We start from the raw sequence: 13,485 nt of genomic DNA on the forward strand, positions 1-13,485 counted from the left end.
GGGCGTCTTTGCTGTTTTCCTTCCTCCTGAGCACCCAGAGCCTCTTCCCAAGTGGTCCTATGGAGAACGAACTCTTGTGACGCAGCCAGACAGCAGAGATTACTGGGCATTCTGTCCAGGATCCTAGACAGTGCCCTCTGTGTGTCCATGGATCAGTCTGCTCTTTTAAACAGCCCAGAGCTTCCCTCGTATAGATTCAAAAGGGATAGTGGTGGTATGGAGTCTTGTTTCCAGTCTTGGGCCCCTTGAAAAGACGCCACAGGAATTTACCTTCTTCCCTGAAATAAGTTTTTTTGCATTCTCTTATGATAATCTGGCCACATGTGTGTAAGAGAATCTTCCCATTTTAATATATTCTTGAAGGTCATATCTCCACCAGCCCTATTACTACATTTGTCTTCTCCTTAATAATCAAATTAGCTGATTGTATAGACTTACTGTCTCCATTTCTTCAAGTCCAGTCCTCCCCTCCTTGAACTTGACTTCTGTGAGCATTACTCTCAGAGATGCTCTCACTTAAACCAGTGGCTTTGGTGGTGATAAAGCCAATGATTATTTTTCAACCTTGTCTCATCTGAGATTCTCACTTTCTCGTCCTTTTTAAAAATAAAATTTCTTTTTGTTTAATCAAAATAATACTCTCATTTATTTACAAAATCAAATAGCGCTCTCTTTTTCTTCCCACTCTTCTACATAGTTTATTTTTGCCTCCTCAGGTGATGACACTGACATTTATCTCAACATTCAAAATGATTCTTGGCTTTCTCTTCTCTCTCTCTCTGTAACTGAGGTTCAGTTCTTTTCAGTTCAGTCACTCAGTTTTGTCCAACTCTTTGCAACACCATGAATCACAGCACTCCAGGCCTCCCTGTCCACCACCAACTCCCGGAGTTCACTCAAACTCATGTCTATCGAGCTGGTGATGCCATCCAGCCATCTCATCCTCTGTCGTTCCCTTTTCCTCCTGCCCCCAACCCCTCCCAGAATCAGAGTCTTTTCCAATGAGTCAACTCTTCTCATGGGGTGGCCAAAGTAGTGGAGTTTCAGCTTTAGAATCATTCCTTCCAAAGAACACCCAGGGCTGATCTCCTTTAGAATGGACTGGTTGGACGTCCTTGCAGTCCAAGTGACTCTCAAGAGTCTTCTCCAACACCACAGTTCAAAAGCATCAATTCTTTGGCGCTCAGCTTTCTTCACAATCCAACTCTTACAATACATATAATAAAGTGTACAAAACTGAAGCTTAGAACTCAATGAAATTTTACACTTGTTAATATCTACATGCATAGTATATATTATATCTGGTTTTCCTCACTCAAAATAATATATTTGCAATTCATTGGTGTCACTTTGCTTATGTCTTATTTGTTCTTTTTTTAATTGATGTGTAGAGTTCCTCTATATGAATATCTAACAATTTAATTATCCATCCTCCCAAAAATAGATATTTGGGCTGTTTGGATTGATTACAGTTTTGTGCTATTGTGAAAAAAGCTGTGTGTGAGGGGGAAAAAAAAAAAAAACATTTTTTTTCCTTCTTGTGTAGGGAAAAATCCAGTTCTGCCCTATTATGTCCTTCTTTCCTATGAGTCTCCTTTACTCCTTGCACAAAACATTTCTGGTCAACAAATGTGTATTTTCCCACACCAAGCAATTATCTGCAATCCCACCCGAGTATCCTATCATTCTAGTCAGTTCTGACACTTTCTACTTGAAAAAAGCATGACAGTCACAAGCCCAAGGGATCAACTGTGCTTCTGAACAAAAGACTGTAGATAGAAGATTCCCAAATCAAGATAAGACAAAACAAAACAAAACCCTGGGCTCAATTAATTCACTAGAGTGACTCACAGAACTAGGAGAAATATTCCACTTATTTTCACCTGTTTGTTATAAAAGGCTATGATAAAGGATACAGGTGAATATCCAGATGGCAGAGGCGTGTAGGGTCAGGTTTGTGAGTGGAACTGTAGAGCTTCTGTGTCCTCTCCAGGGACCACTCGCCCAGCACCTCTGTGTGTTCACCGACTGAAAGCTCTTCAGTAGGTCTGGGGTCTGGGCAGTGGTCCTACGAGATGACTCCCCAGCCCACTTGGCTTTCTGCATTTTCATTTCAACTGCACCCCACAAATGATGCAGCAAGTCCTACTTAACTGGCTAAGATCACCTATAAAATGTTGAATAGAATTCTTATTCCCAAACTCAGAGGTAAAGCATTCACTATTTCACTGTGACTATTAATTATAGTGTTTTTGATAAATATTCTTTATTTATTTAAATTGATTTTTAAATGTGAAACCAACTTTCACTTCTAGAGTTAAGTGCTCTTAGGAATGTTGTTTTGTCCATTTTACATAATGAAACATTGATTTGCTATTATTTTATTGAGCACTTCCCCCCATTTTCCTGAATGATACTAGTATTCAACTTTTTCTTTTCCATGTTAATGTCAGATTTTGGTATCAAGATTGTAATGATTCATTAGGTAACTTGCAATTTAAAGCTTCTTTTCTACCTATAGAAGACTTTGTGTAGGGTTTTTAATTTAGAATAAATTTAGAAACAATTTTCAGAAAGTTCACTATAGTGAGGTCATGTAAGCATAGCCTTATGGGAGAAACTTAATAACCCTTATTATGGATTCAGTTAGTCTAACAGATAAAGGGTTATTTATATATTTATTTTTCTCTTATGATGGTTGATAAACTGTGTTTTTGTCTGCTCATGTTTTATTATTTGCTACCATTAGTTTCTTTTATTTTAACTTGCTACTTTTTCTAGTTCTTTTAGTTGCAACTTTGCCTGTTAATTCTCAACATTTCTTCTTTCCTGACAAATATAATTTAAATTCATAAATTTGTCTCTGATTGCAAATATTCCTTGACTTACAATGGTGTTATGTGCCAAAAACTGATCATAAGCTGATAATATCTTTAGTCAAAAGTTCATTTAATACACCTGAACTCTGAACATCATAGCTCAGCCTAGCCTACCTTAAACATGTTCAGAACACTTATATTAGCCAACAGTTGGGCAAAATTATCTAATAGAAAGCCTATCTTATAATTTGATGCTGGCTACCACGTATAATTTATTTGGCACTGTGCTGAAGATGAAATGCTGAGTGGCCGTCTAGGTTCAGGATGGTTGTGTGTTGCTTGTTTGCCTTTGTGATCGAGTCACTGACTGGGAGCTGCAAGTTGCTGCTGATGTTCAGCATTAAAAGACAGCATCATACTAGCCCATGAAAAGATCAAAATTCAAAACTAGAAGTGCAGTTTCTACTGAATCCATATTATTTTTGTACCATTGTAAAGTTGGAAAGCCATAAGTCAGGGACTTTCTGTACTGCTTTTGCTGCATCTTGCATGTTTTGATATGTCATATATTCATTATTATTCAACTAAAATATTTTCATTTGAAGTGGGGATTTAATATCCTATGGGGATATTGTCAGGGACCTAAGAATGGCCAAATCCTGCCCTGCTCACCACTGGGAAGATTCCTGAAGATGCTGTATATATAGGCTTAATACAAACAGAAAGTGAAGAAGGACTTTTAGCTGACCCCTGGACCTAATTTCCTCCAGGACCTAATATCACTGGTCCTCTGATTAACTCTAGGAAAGGTGGGTTTGAGGTTCATGCCTAAGTAGAATTTTTTACTTTCTTCTGAATCCAGAAGAGCAAGCTCAGAATTCCTATAAGGATGAGGTGGAACGATAGGACACACCTCAAATTGGCCAAGAGTTGATTTACTTTTCAGGCATCTGGGCTGAAAGAGAAAGAAGAGGCAGCCATTCCCAGGGCACTAAATTAGCCCTCTATAGAAATGCATTATCACAGGTAGACAAAGACTTCAAAATGCAGGAGCTATTAGCAGAATAAGTGGACTCTGGAGTCCTATGTTTTAAGTTTAACTGAGAACTGATCTCCTGGGCTTCTCTGGTGGCTCAGATGGTAAAGAATCCTCCTGCAGTGCAGGAGACACAGGTTCAATCCCTGGGTCAAGAAGATCCCCTGGAGAAGGGATTGGCTACCCACTCTAGTATGCTTGCTTGGAGAATTCCATAGACAGAGGAACCTGGCAGGATGCTGGCCATGGGGTCGCAAAGAGTTGACATGAATGAACAACTAGGATTTTCACTTTTTTTTCAATATCCTACTCATAAATGGACTCTGAATGACAGAATCAGCCCTCCTCACTCTTCCTTTGTGGGTAGAAGAAGAGAGAAGGTTTACAAAGAAGGGAAGAAGAAGTGGAAGCTTCCTGATTCATGGAGAGAGACACAGGTATTCTTATCCATACCATCTGGTTTTGTTCAGTTTTAATCTTTTGGGTTTATAGCTTTATAGTCTGCCCAATGTCTTCAGTGGAATAGATCAGAGAATTATCATGAGATTCTTATTTCTACCTGTCTTTTTGTCATTCTCATCTTCAACATCAGAGTCTTTATTATCATTTATTGAACCACTACCATATGCCAAGTCCATTGCTCAGCACTTTAGATACTCCTTCTGTAATCTAAAACCCACAAAGTAATATTAATCTATCCTCAGGTACAGAAACTGAGCCTTAAACATGTTTAAAGATGAAGGGATTTCTGAGATAAATGCTGCAGGCAACATAAAATGAGAATTAAAAAAAAATAAAAACTCCAGAGTTAAACAGTTTGAAAGTATTTCTGCTATACAGCAGAAAGTAACATAACATTGTAAATCAGCTATACTCCAACAAGAATTAATTTAAAATTTAAATAACCAGTTTGGATAAGTCCCCAAAATCTTTGCAAGTCAGAAATAAGTCTACTTACTCTTTTGACAACTATACAGTGTCTTGCCCCCTCTAGACCTGGAACACCACCACAAAGCAACGAATCCCCAGTTCATAACCCTGCCCAGAGGGCAGTCCTGAACACCAGTCTCTTGTACCTTCCCAGCTGCCTCCCTCACACTCCACGTGGACTCTCACAGGCCCCTCTCCCTTGACATCACCCAAACCCAGCCTCTGACTGGCCCCAAGCCTTTTCTGCCTCTGCCTGCCCCATGTCAGCCAACGGCAGCTCTGTCCCTGGGCAGTGCCTTCTTGTCCTCATATCCACAGCTGGCAAAAGTTTGGTCCCTCTGTTGGAGTCCATCCCTTCCTCCTCTGTGTCCTCAGCCCCACCACTGCCCACTGGGGCCAGTCTATCATCATGTATTGAATATTTGTATTGAAGGATATTTAAATATCCTTGCTGCATACAATATGCAATTTCATAATGTATTTATTAGGCTATTTCTTAAAAAATTCTCAGACAAGTGAAATTTCTGGCCAGTGATATGTAAATAACACCTATGAATCTTATTTAGCTTATACTTCAGTTCAGTTGCTCAGTCATGTCCAACTCTTTGCGACCCCATGAACTGCAGTACGCCAGGGCTCCCTGTCCATCACCAACTCCCGGAGTCCATCCAAACGCATGTCCATTGTGTTGGTGATGCCATCCAACCATCTCATCCTCTGTTGTCCCCTTCTCCTCCTGCCCTCAATCTTTCCCAGCATCAGGGTCTTTTCAAATGAGTCAGCTCTTTGCATCAGGTGGCCAAAGTACTGGAGTTTCAGCTTCAACATCAGTCTCTCCAATGAACACCCATGAATGATCTCCCTTAGGATGGACTGGTTGGATCTCCTTGCAGTCCAAGGGACTCTCAAGAGTCTTTACCAACAACACAGTTCAAAAGCATCAATTCTTCTGCGTTCAGCTTTCTTTATAGTCCAACATTCACATCCATACATGACCACAGGAAAAAACCATAGCCTTGACTAGATGGACCTTTGTTGGCAAAGTAATGTCTCTGCTTTTTAATATGCTGTCTATGTTGGTCGTAACTTTCCTTCTAAGGAGCAAGCATCTTTTAATTTCATGGCTGAAATCACCATCTGCAGTGATTTTGGAGCCCAGAAAAATAAAGTCTGACACTGTTTCCACTGTTTTCCCCATCTATTTCCCATGAAGTGATGGGACCAAATGCCATGATCTTCGTTTTCTGAATGTTGAGCTTTAAGCCAACCTTTTCACTCTCCACTTTCACTTTCATCAAGAGGCTTTTTAGTTCCTCTTCACTTTCTGCCATAAGGGTGGTGTCATCTGCATATCTGAGGTTATTGATATTTCTCCCAGCAATCTTGATTCCAGCTGTGCTTCCTCTAGCCCAGCGTTTCTCATGATATACTCTGTACATAAGTTAAATAAGCAGGGTGACAATATGTGGCCTTGATTTACTCCTTTTCCTATTTGGAACCAGTGTGTTGTTCCATGTCCAGTTCTAACTGTTGCTTCCTGACCTGCATATAGGTTTCTCAAGAGGCAGGTCAGGCAGTCTGGTATTTCCATCTCTTTCAGAATTTCCAACAGTTTATTGTGCTTCAGTTATAGGATGTGAAAGTGCCCATTTCCTGATTTATCACACACATTGAATGTGAATATTATGATTCTTAACTCTTTTTGCAACTTGATGGCTGAGAAATGATAGAAAGGGATTTTCAAGAAAGTGTGAATTAAAGAAAATAATTCTTAAGAACTGAAGTGGCAAGAGGAGGGAGCAGTTACAGGAATCTGAAGAGGTTCAGCTACAGCTGTGCAGTAAAACCTATGATTTCTTCTTTTCTTTTCTTCTTCTTTTTTTTTTTTTTTTTGTACTTCAAATTGCAAACTTACTTTTTTTTACTGTGTAATTTTTTTCTTTTTTAAAAAAATATAAATTTATTTATTTTAATTGGAGGTTAATTACTTTACAATGTTGTATTGGTTTTGCCATACATCAACATGAATCAGCCACAGGTATACACATATTTCCCATCCCGAACCCCCCTCTCTCCTCCCTCCCTGTACCTACGCTTACATTTGTCTCTAGGTACCTGTGTGTATTAGTTACTCATTAGTGTCTGAGTCTTTGCCACCCCATGGACTGTAGCCCACCAGGCTCCTTTGTCCATGGAATTTTCCAGGAAAGAATACTGGAGTGGGTTGTCATTCCTATCTCCAGGGGATCTTCCCCACCCAGAGATCGAACTTCGGTCTCCTGAATCGTAGGCAGATTCTTTACTGTTTGAGCCATCGGAGAAGCCCCTCTATGTACATACTTAACCACATTCTACAAATCTGATGTGTTAAAAATTGTTTTCCCTAGGAGGAGGGAAAGAGGAGGGAAAGAGATAAGCATTTGTCTGGCAAGGCTGGGCTTGGTCCTGAGATGGTGGTGTTTCCATTGCAACCTCCCACTCTTGGCAGATGGGCTTCTGGCGCCGGCCTCCTCCATGCCTATGTGGCTTGCTCTGATTGGCTGGGCTGACGCTGTGTTTCCTGTAGAAAGTTTTGAAAACAAGAGGCAGCAAAGTAGATCTTTTATCCTATGAGTCCTTGAACATTTTACAGACACAAGAACTCAGTTCTCAGTGAGTCTACATAACAGAAGGAATGGGCAAATCCCTAAGCCTGCTCATCCTTTGGTTACAACTAGACTGTGAGTTAGAGGGATTTGGAAATGGGCAAAGAATGGGCAACTACCAGATATTCCTCCCCAGGGAAGAGAGGAAGTCTGGGAGTTGTACCTGCATGGTTTCTGGGAGTTCCTGTAGACAGCGAAAAAGTAAACTTAAAATTAGTTTTCAAAGAATAATCAGCCACTAACCAGCCTGTCTGTTTTCTCTTTCTGAACAGGGGTGAGCAGTAAACAGGACGTGAGTCAGAGTCCTGAAGTTCTGAACGTGAGAGAGGGAGACAGCGTGGTTCTCAACTGCAGTTACACTGACATTGCTCTGTACTTTCTTCAGTGGTTCCGGCAGGATCCCGGGAAAGGGCTCACATCTCTACTGTCAGTTCAGGCGAATCAGAAAGAGCAAGCAAGTGGAAGAATTACAGTCTCGTTGGATAAATCTTCAAGACACAGTGCTTTATACATTGCAACTTCTCAGCACAGTGACTCGACCACCTACCTCTGTGCTGTGAGGCACAGTGCTCAGAGGGAACCTGTTTCCAGTACTGAAACTGCAGATGGGGCTCCAACCACGTCCTGTCTTGGTGCTGAGGAAACTTTTTCCATTAAGGGGTTTTCTACGTTGACTTTCCTTCCAGACAGAGGCAATTAGCAAGGGTAGGATGATTTGAGAGAATAGCACTGAAACATGTACATTACCATAGGTAACATAGATGACCAGTGCAAGTTCCATGCATGAAGCAGGGCCCCCGAAGCCCATGCTCTGGGACAACCCGGAGGGATAGGGTGGCAGGGGAGGTGGGAGGGGTGTTCAGGATGGTGGGGACCCAGGTATACCTGTGGCTGATTCATGTTGATGTATGGCAAAAACCGTCACAATATTGTAAAATAATTATCCTCCAATTAAAATAAATAAATTAATTTTTTTTAAATCTGATAAAATGATCTAAAATTATACTATGAATACTTTGATCATTAGATTTTCATCAACTTCAACTTAAATAATAGTTTTACAAACTAAATGGGAAAAGAATTTGAAAAAGAATAGACACATGTATGCAGGTCAGGAAGCAACAGTTAGAACTGGACATGGAACAACAGACTGGTTCCAAATAGGAAAAGGAATTTGTCAAGTGTCAAGTGTCTGCTGCTGCCCTCCCTGTACGACAAACACTGTCCCAGCGGCCTGATTCCTGCTGCCTCCCTTCTCTCTGCAGGCCCAAGCCAGGGCTGCCTCCCTGTCCCACCCCACTTCAGCAGCAGCTTATGTTCTGTCCTGCTGAGGCCCAGGCCACTCTGCTGCAGCGACGCCTCCCACCCTCCCATCCCTGACCCTCACCCCCGGGTGGACAGCGCTTGTTAATGCCCACTTGGCCTTGTGACACACGGTGGCCTGGGCCAGATAACCCTCCATTAACCTCAAATCTCACTCTCTTGTTTACAGTCTGTTTTACATGTGGGTCACCAGGGTATTTATTCTCTCCTGTGCAACCTTAATCATGGTTTTTATTCTTTCTTCCTGAGCTCAGAAAGAGTTCCCATTTCCCTATTCACACTGTATATTGTCACCCTGTTTATTTAACTTGTATGCAGAGTACATCATGAGAAACGCTGGACTGGAAGAAACACAAGCTGGAATCAAGATTGCCGGGAGAAATATCAATAACCTCAGATATGCAGATGACACCACGCTTATGGCAAAAAGTGAAGAGGAACTCAAAAGCATCTTGATGAAAGTGAAAGTGGAGAGTGAGAAAGTTGGCTTAAAGCTCAACATTCAGAAAACAAAGATCATGGCATCTGGTCCCATGTCAGACCCTTAAAAATAAAGTGTCAGACTTTATTTTTATGGGCTCCCAAATCACTGCAGATGATGACTGCAGCCATGAAATTAAAAGACGCTTACTCCTTGGAAGGAAAGTTATGACCAACCTAGATAGCATATTCAAAAGCAGAGACATTACTTTGCCAACAAAGGTCCATCTAGTCAAGGCTATGGTTTTTCCTGTGGTCATGTATGGATGTGAGAGTTGGACTGTGAAGAAGGCTGAGCGCCGAAGAATTGATGCTTTTGAAGTGTGGTGTTGGAGAAGACTCTTGAGAGTCCCTTGGACTTCAAGGAGATCCAACCAGTCCATTCTGAAGGAGATCAGCCCTGGGATTTCTTTGGAAGGAATGATGCTAAAGCTGAAACTCCAGTAGTTTGGCCACCTCATGCAAAGAGTTGACTCTTCGCATGGAAAAGACTCTGATGCTGGGAGGGATTGGGGGCAGGAGGAGAAGGAGAGGACAGAGGATGAGATGGCTGGATGGCATCACTGAGTCGATGGACGTGAGTCTGAGTGAACTCCGGGAGTTGGTGATGGACAGGGAGGCCTGGTGTGCTGCGATTCATGGGGTCGCAAAGAGTCGGACACGACTGAGTGACTGATCTGATCTGATTCTAAAATAATTTTCTTTATTATTTCCTCCATGTACGTTTAGAGCCTCATTAGACAGTGTTATAATTTACACCAGATATATAATTATATTATTATATATATAATATGCTGTATTTTCACCAAATATAATTGAGGAAATTCAAGAGGAAAAGTCTATTGTATTTATCCATAATTTTGCTTATTGTATTCTTTATTCTTTCTTGTTGTTTCAAGACTCCTTCTTTTATAATTTTATTTCTGTTTATAGAGCTTCCTTTAGACATTATTAGGATAGGTCTTCTGGTGACCACTTTTCTTAGTTTTCCTTCATCTGAGAATGTCTCAATTTCACCTTTATTAGTGAAGTCTTCTGGATTAATGGTATTTCCTTCTGACTCATAGTTAAATCTGGAAACTAAAAAAATTGTAACATTGTGATTTTGTTTCATTCTAAAAATTATTTTGTATCCAACACTTAAAAGTTGAAGTATAGCTGATTGACAATGTTATGCTAATTTCTTCTGTAGAGCAAAGTGACTCAGTTATACATATATAGACTTTCTTTTTTATTTTCTTTTTCATTATGGTTTACCCATGGATATTGAATATAGTTCCCTGTGCTATTCAGTAACACAGGGAATTTTAAAATCACAATTCTGTGTTTTTTAAAAAAGCCAAATTTAATACAGTTCAAGGCTGACAACATATAAATCCTCTTCTGTACATAATCATAATGCTTTGGAATTCAACCACAGAAGGGAAATAAAAAGGTGGGGCGTGTTAATGAAAACAGCGAACTTCTCCGTAGTTATCTATTTGGCCTCTGGAGGGCACTGCTGCTTAAATTGGAAATTGCTTTTCTGTAAAAGATCATAAGAACCTCACAAAACCCCTATGGTTTAAAGAGATATTCTGATCATTTTTTACACAGTGAGATGTAAAGCATTTTGTTAAGACAGCTTCTCTTCCTAACAACTTCCCTACAACCTCCATCAGAAGAAATATAAATCCTTTGTCATTCTTATTCAGAGAAACCTGGGTTCAAGTCAGCCAGTCTTCAGACTTATTTGTGGGGAACCTGTTAGAAAGGAGCTCACTGCCGCTTCACTGCTCCACTATGACCTTGGTGTTCACCTTGATGCTTGAGATGCTCCTGTTTCTGAGTGAGTACTACTCCATTTTACTCCTTTGTCCACACGTGGAATATCGCTCTGTGTTGAATAGAGACTTTTTGTTTTAGCTGAGTTCACTGATTCAGCATTGATGTTTCAGCAGAAGCTGGAGCCCAGTCAGTGACCCAGCCTGATGACCACATTGCTGTCTCTGAAGGAGCCCGTCTGGAGCTGAAGTGCAACTACTCATCTTCTGTTTCACCGTATCTCTTCTGGTACGTGCAGTACCCCAATCAAGGACTCCAGCTTCTCCTGAAGTACATGCCTGGAGACAATGTTGTTTCAGGCATCAAAGGTTTTGAGGCTGAATTTAGGAACAGTGAGACGTCCTTCCACCTGAGGAAAATACCAGCTCATTGGAAAGACTCGGCCAAGTACTTCTGTGCTCTGAGTGACACAGTGCCTGGGACTGCAGGAGGGGCTGAACACAAACCTCCTGGGACACTGTAGCTCAGTCTTTGTTATATTTAGGAAGTTGGCATGCTCTGTGAAGGCAAACAGTACAGACAATACAGAATCCTGCAAGTGTTTGGTTCCCATGGGCATCTTAGATTTTTCTTTTCTTCGTTTTTTCTTTTTTTTCTATTCTTTTTTCTTTATCATTTTACAAAGAAAGGACTCCTATTTTCTGAAATTTGGAATTTTTGTCCTCCAGAATCAGAATTCTAAGGAAAATGAGGCCATAGAATTTTCAACAAGCTGGAGAAAGTTACTTACTCTGGTGTCATTTGGAATAGTGATGGGCTGAGTTATAATAGTTTGAGATTGGCCATGTGAGTTGATATAACACAAGTCAGAAAATTTGCTTTACAATATTGATCTCATCTCTCAAGCAAACAAAAAACCCAGGACAATGGCTTATTTCTAACTGCATTATCTCCAGACTACTTTTCTAGTATCCTTAGAGGCTTCTTTCCTTAAAGGACTTCAACTCTTTGACTAAGCATTTAGGACTGGTGCAGCTAATTACTGCTGGCACTAAAGAATGTATATCAGTGACCTTTCCAAAAACAGTATAGTGTGAAACAATAAAAGGCTTCCTTTATTATCAGTCCCCAGTAATAAGCTTCCCAGGTGGTGCAGTGGTAAAGAATCTGCCTGCCAATGCAGGAGACACAAGGGCATCCTCCCTAATGAGGAGGAAGACGAGGAGTGCAGTGAAGAGGTGGTTAAATCATCTTTATGGGGCAGTTCTTCTGGGTCTCTGTTTATCTTTGGCCAGATATCTCTCTCCTTTTCCCACATCAGACCTGTTTTAGGACACTCTGGAAAGATGCATGGGCATCTTTTGCATCTTGTGCTGGATCCCAGCACAGAGCTTTGTGGGATGCTTGGCATTGTCTGTTATGAGGTGATGCCACCTCCTTTTTGAGCACCATGGAGTATTTCTGTGCCTGTGCAGTTTTCCTTGACCTCTTGACCTCAGAAGTCGTCACTTTTTTACTCTAGCAGAGCTCAGCTCTTGCTGTTAATTGTCTTAGTTCAGTTCAGTTCAGTCACTAAGTCGTGTCTGACTCTTTGTGACCCCATGACCGCAGCACACCAGGCCTCCTTGTCCATCACCAACTCCCAAAGTTAACTCAAACTCATGTCCATCGAGTCGGTGATGCCATCCAGCCATTTCATCCTCTGTCGTCCCCTTCTCCTCCTGCCCCCAATCAGTCCCAGCATCAGAGTCTTTTCCAATGAGTCAACTCTTTGCATGAGGTGGCCAAAGTACTGGAGTTTCAGCTTTAGCATCATTCCTTCCAAAGAACACCCCAACTGATCTCCTTTCAGTCCAAGGGACTCTCAAGAGTCTTCTCCAACACTGCAGTTTAAAAGCATCAATTCTTTGGTGCTTAGCTTTTTTCACAGTCCAACTCTCACATCCATACATGACTACTGGAAAAACCATAGCCTTGACTAGACAGACCTTTGTTGGCTAAGTAATGTCTCTGCTTTTGAATATGCTATCTAGGTTGGTCATAACTTTCCTTCCAAGGAGTAAGCGTCTTTTAATTTCATGGCTGCAATCACCACCTGCTGTGATTTTGGAGCCCCCAAAAATAAAGTCCAAGGTAAGAGAAGCCCAAGTAAGATGGTAGGTGTTGCAAGAGGGTATCAGAGGGCAGACGCACTGAAACCATAATCACAGAAAACTAGTCAATCTAATCACACAGAGAACAGCCTTGTCTAACTCAATGAAATTAAGCCATGCTGTGTGGGGCTACCCAAGACAGGCGGGTCATGCTGGAGAGGTCTGACAGAATGTGGTCCACTGGAGAAGGGAATGGCAAACCACTTCAGTATTCTTGCCTTGAGAACCCCATGAACAGTATGAAAAAGCAAAATGATAGGATACTGAAAGAGGAACTCCCCAGGTCAGTAGGTGCCCAATATGCTGCTGGAGATCAGTGGAGAAATAACTCCAGA

At 41.2% G+C, this 13,485-nt stretch overlaps 1 gene segment (V, D, J or C); it reads left to right on the forward strand.

Moving 5' to 3' along the window:
- The first annotated feature begins 7,347 nt into the window (after nt 1–7,347).
- LOC147365078 (T cell receptor alpha variable 21-like) lies at nt 7,348–8,406 on the forward strand. The segment is given in 2 exon segments: nt 7,348–7,505; nt 7,703–8,406. Coding segments are annotated over 2 exon segments (474 nt in total).
- The last annotated feature ends 5,079 nt before the right edge of the window (nt 8,407–13,485 follow it).

This window comes from Bos grunniens, chromosome 10 (genome assembly GCF_055505025.1).
Source record: "Bos grunniens cultivar Pamir isolate PY7600 chromosome 10, Bosgru_T2T1.0, whole genome shotgun sequence".
NCBI lineage: Eukaryota > Metazoa > Chordata > Mammalia > Artiodactyla > Bovidae > Bos > Bos grunniens.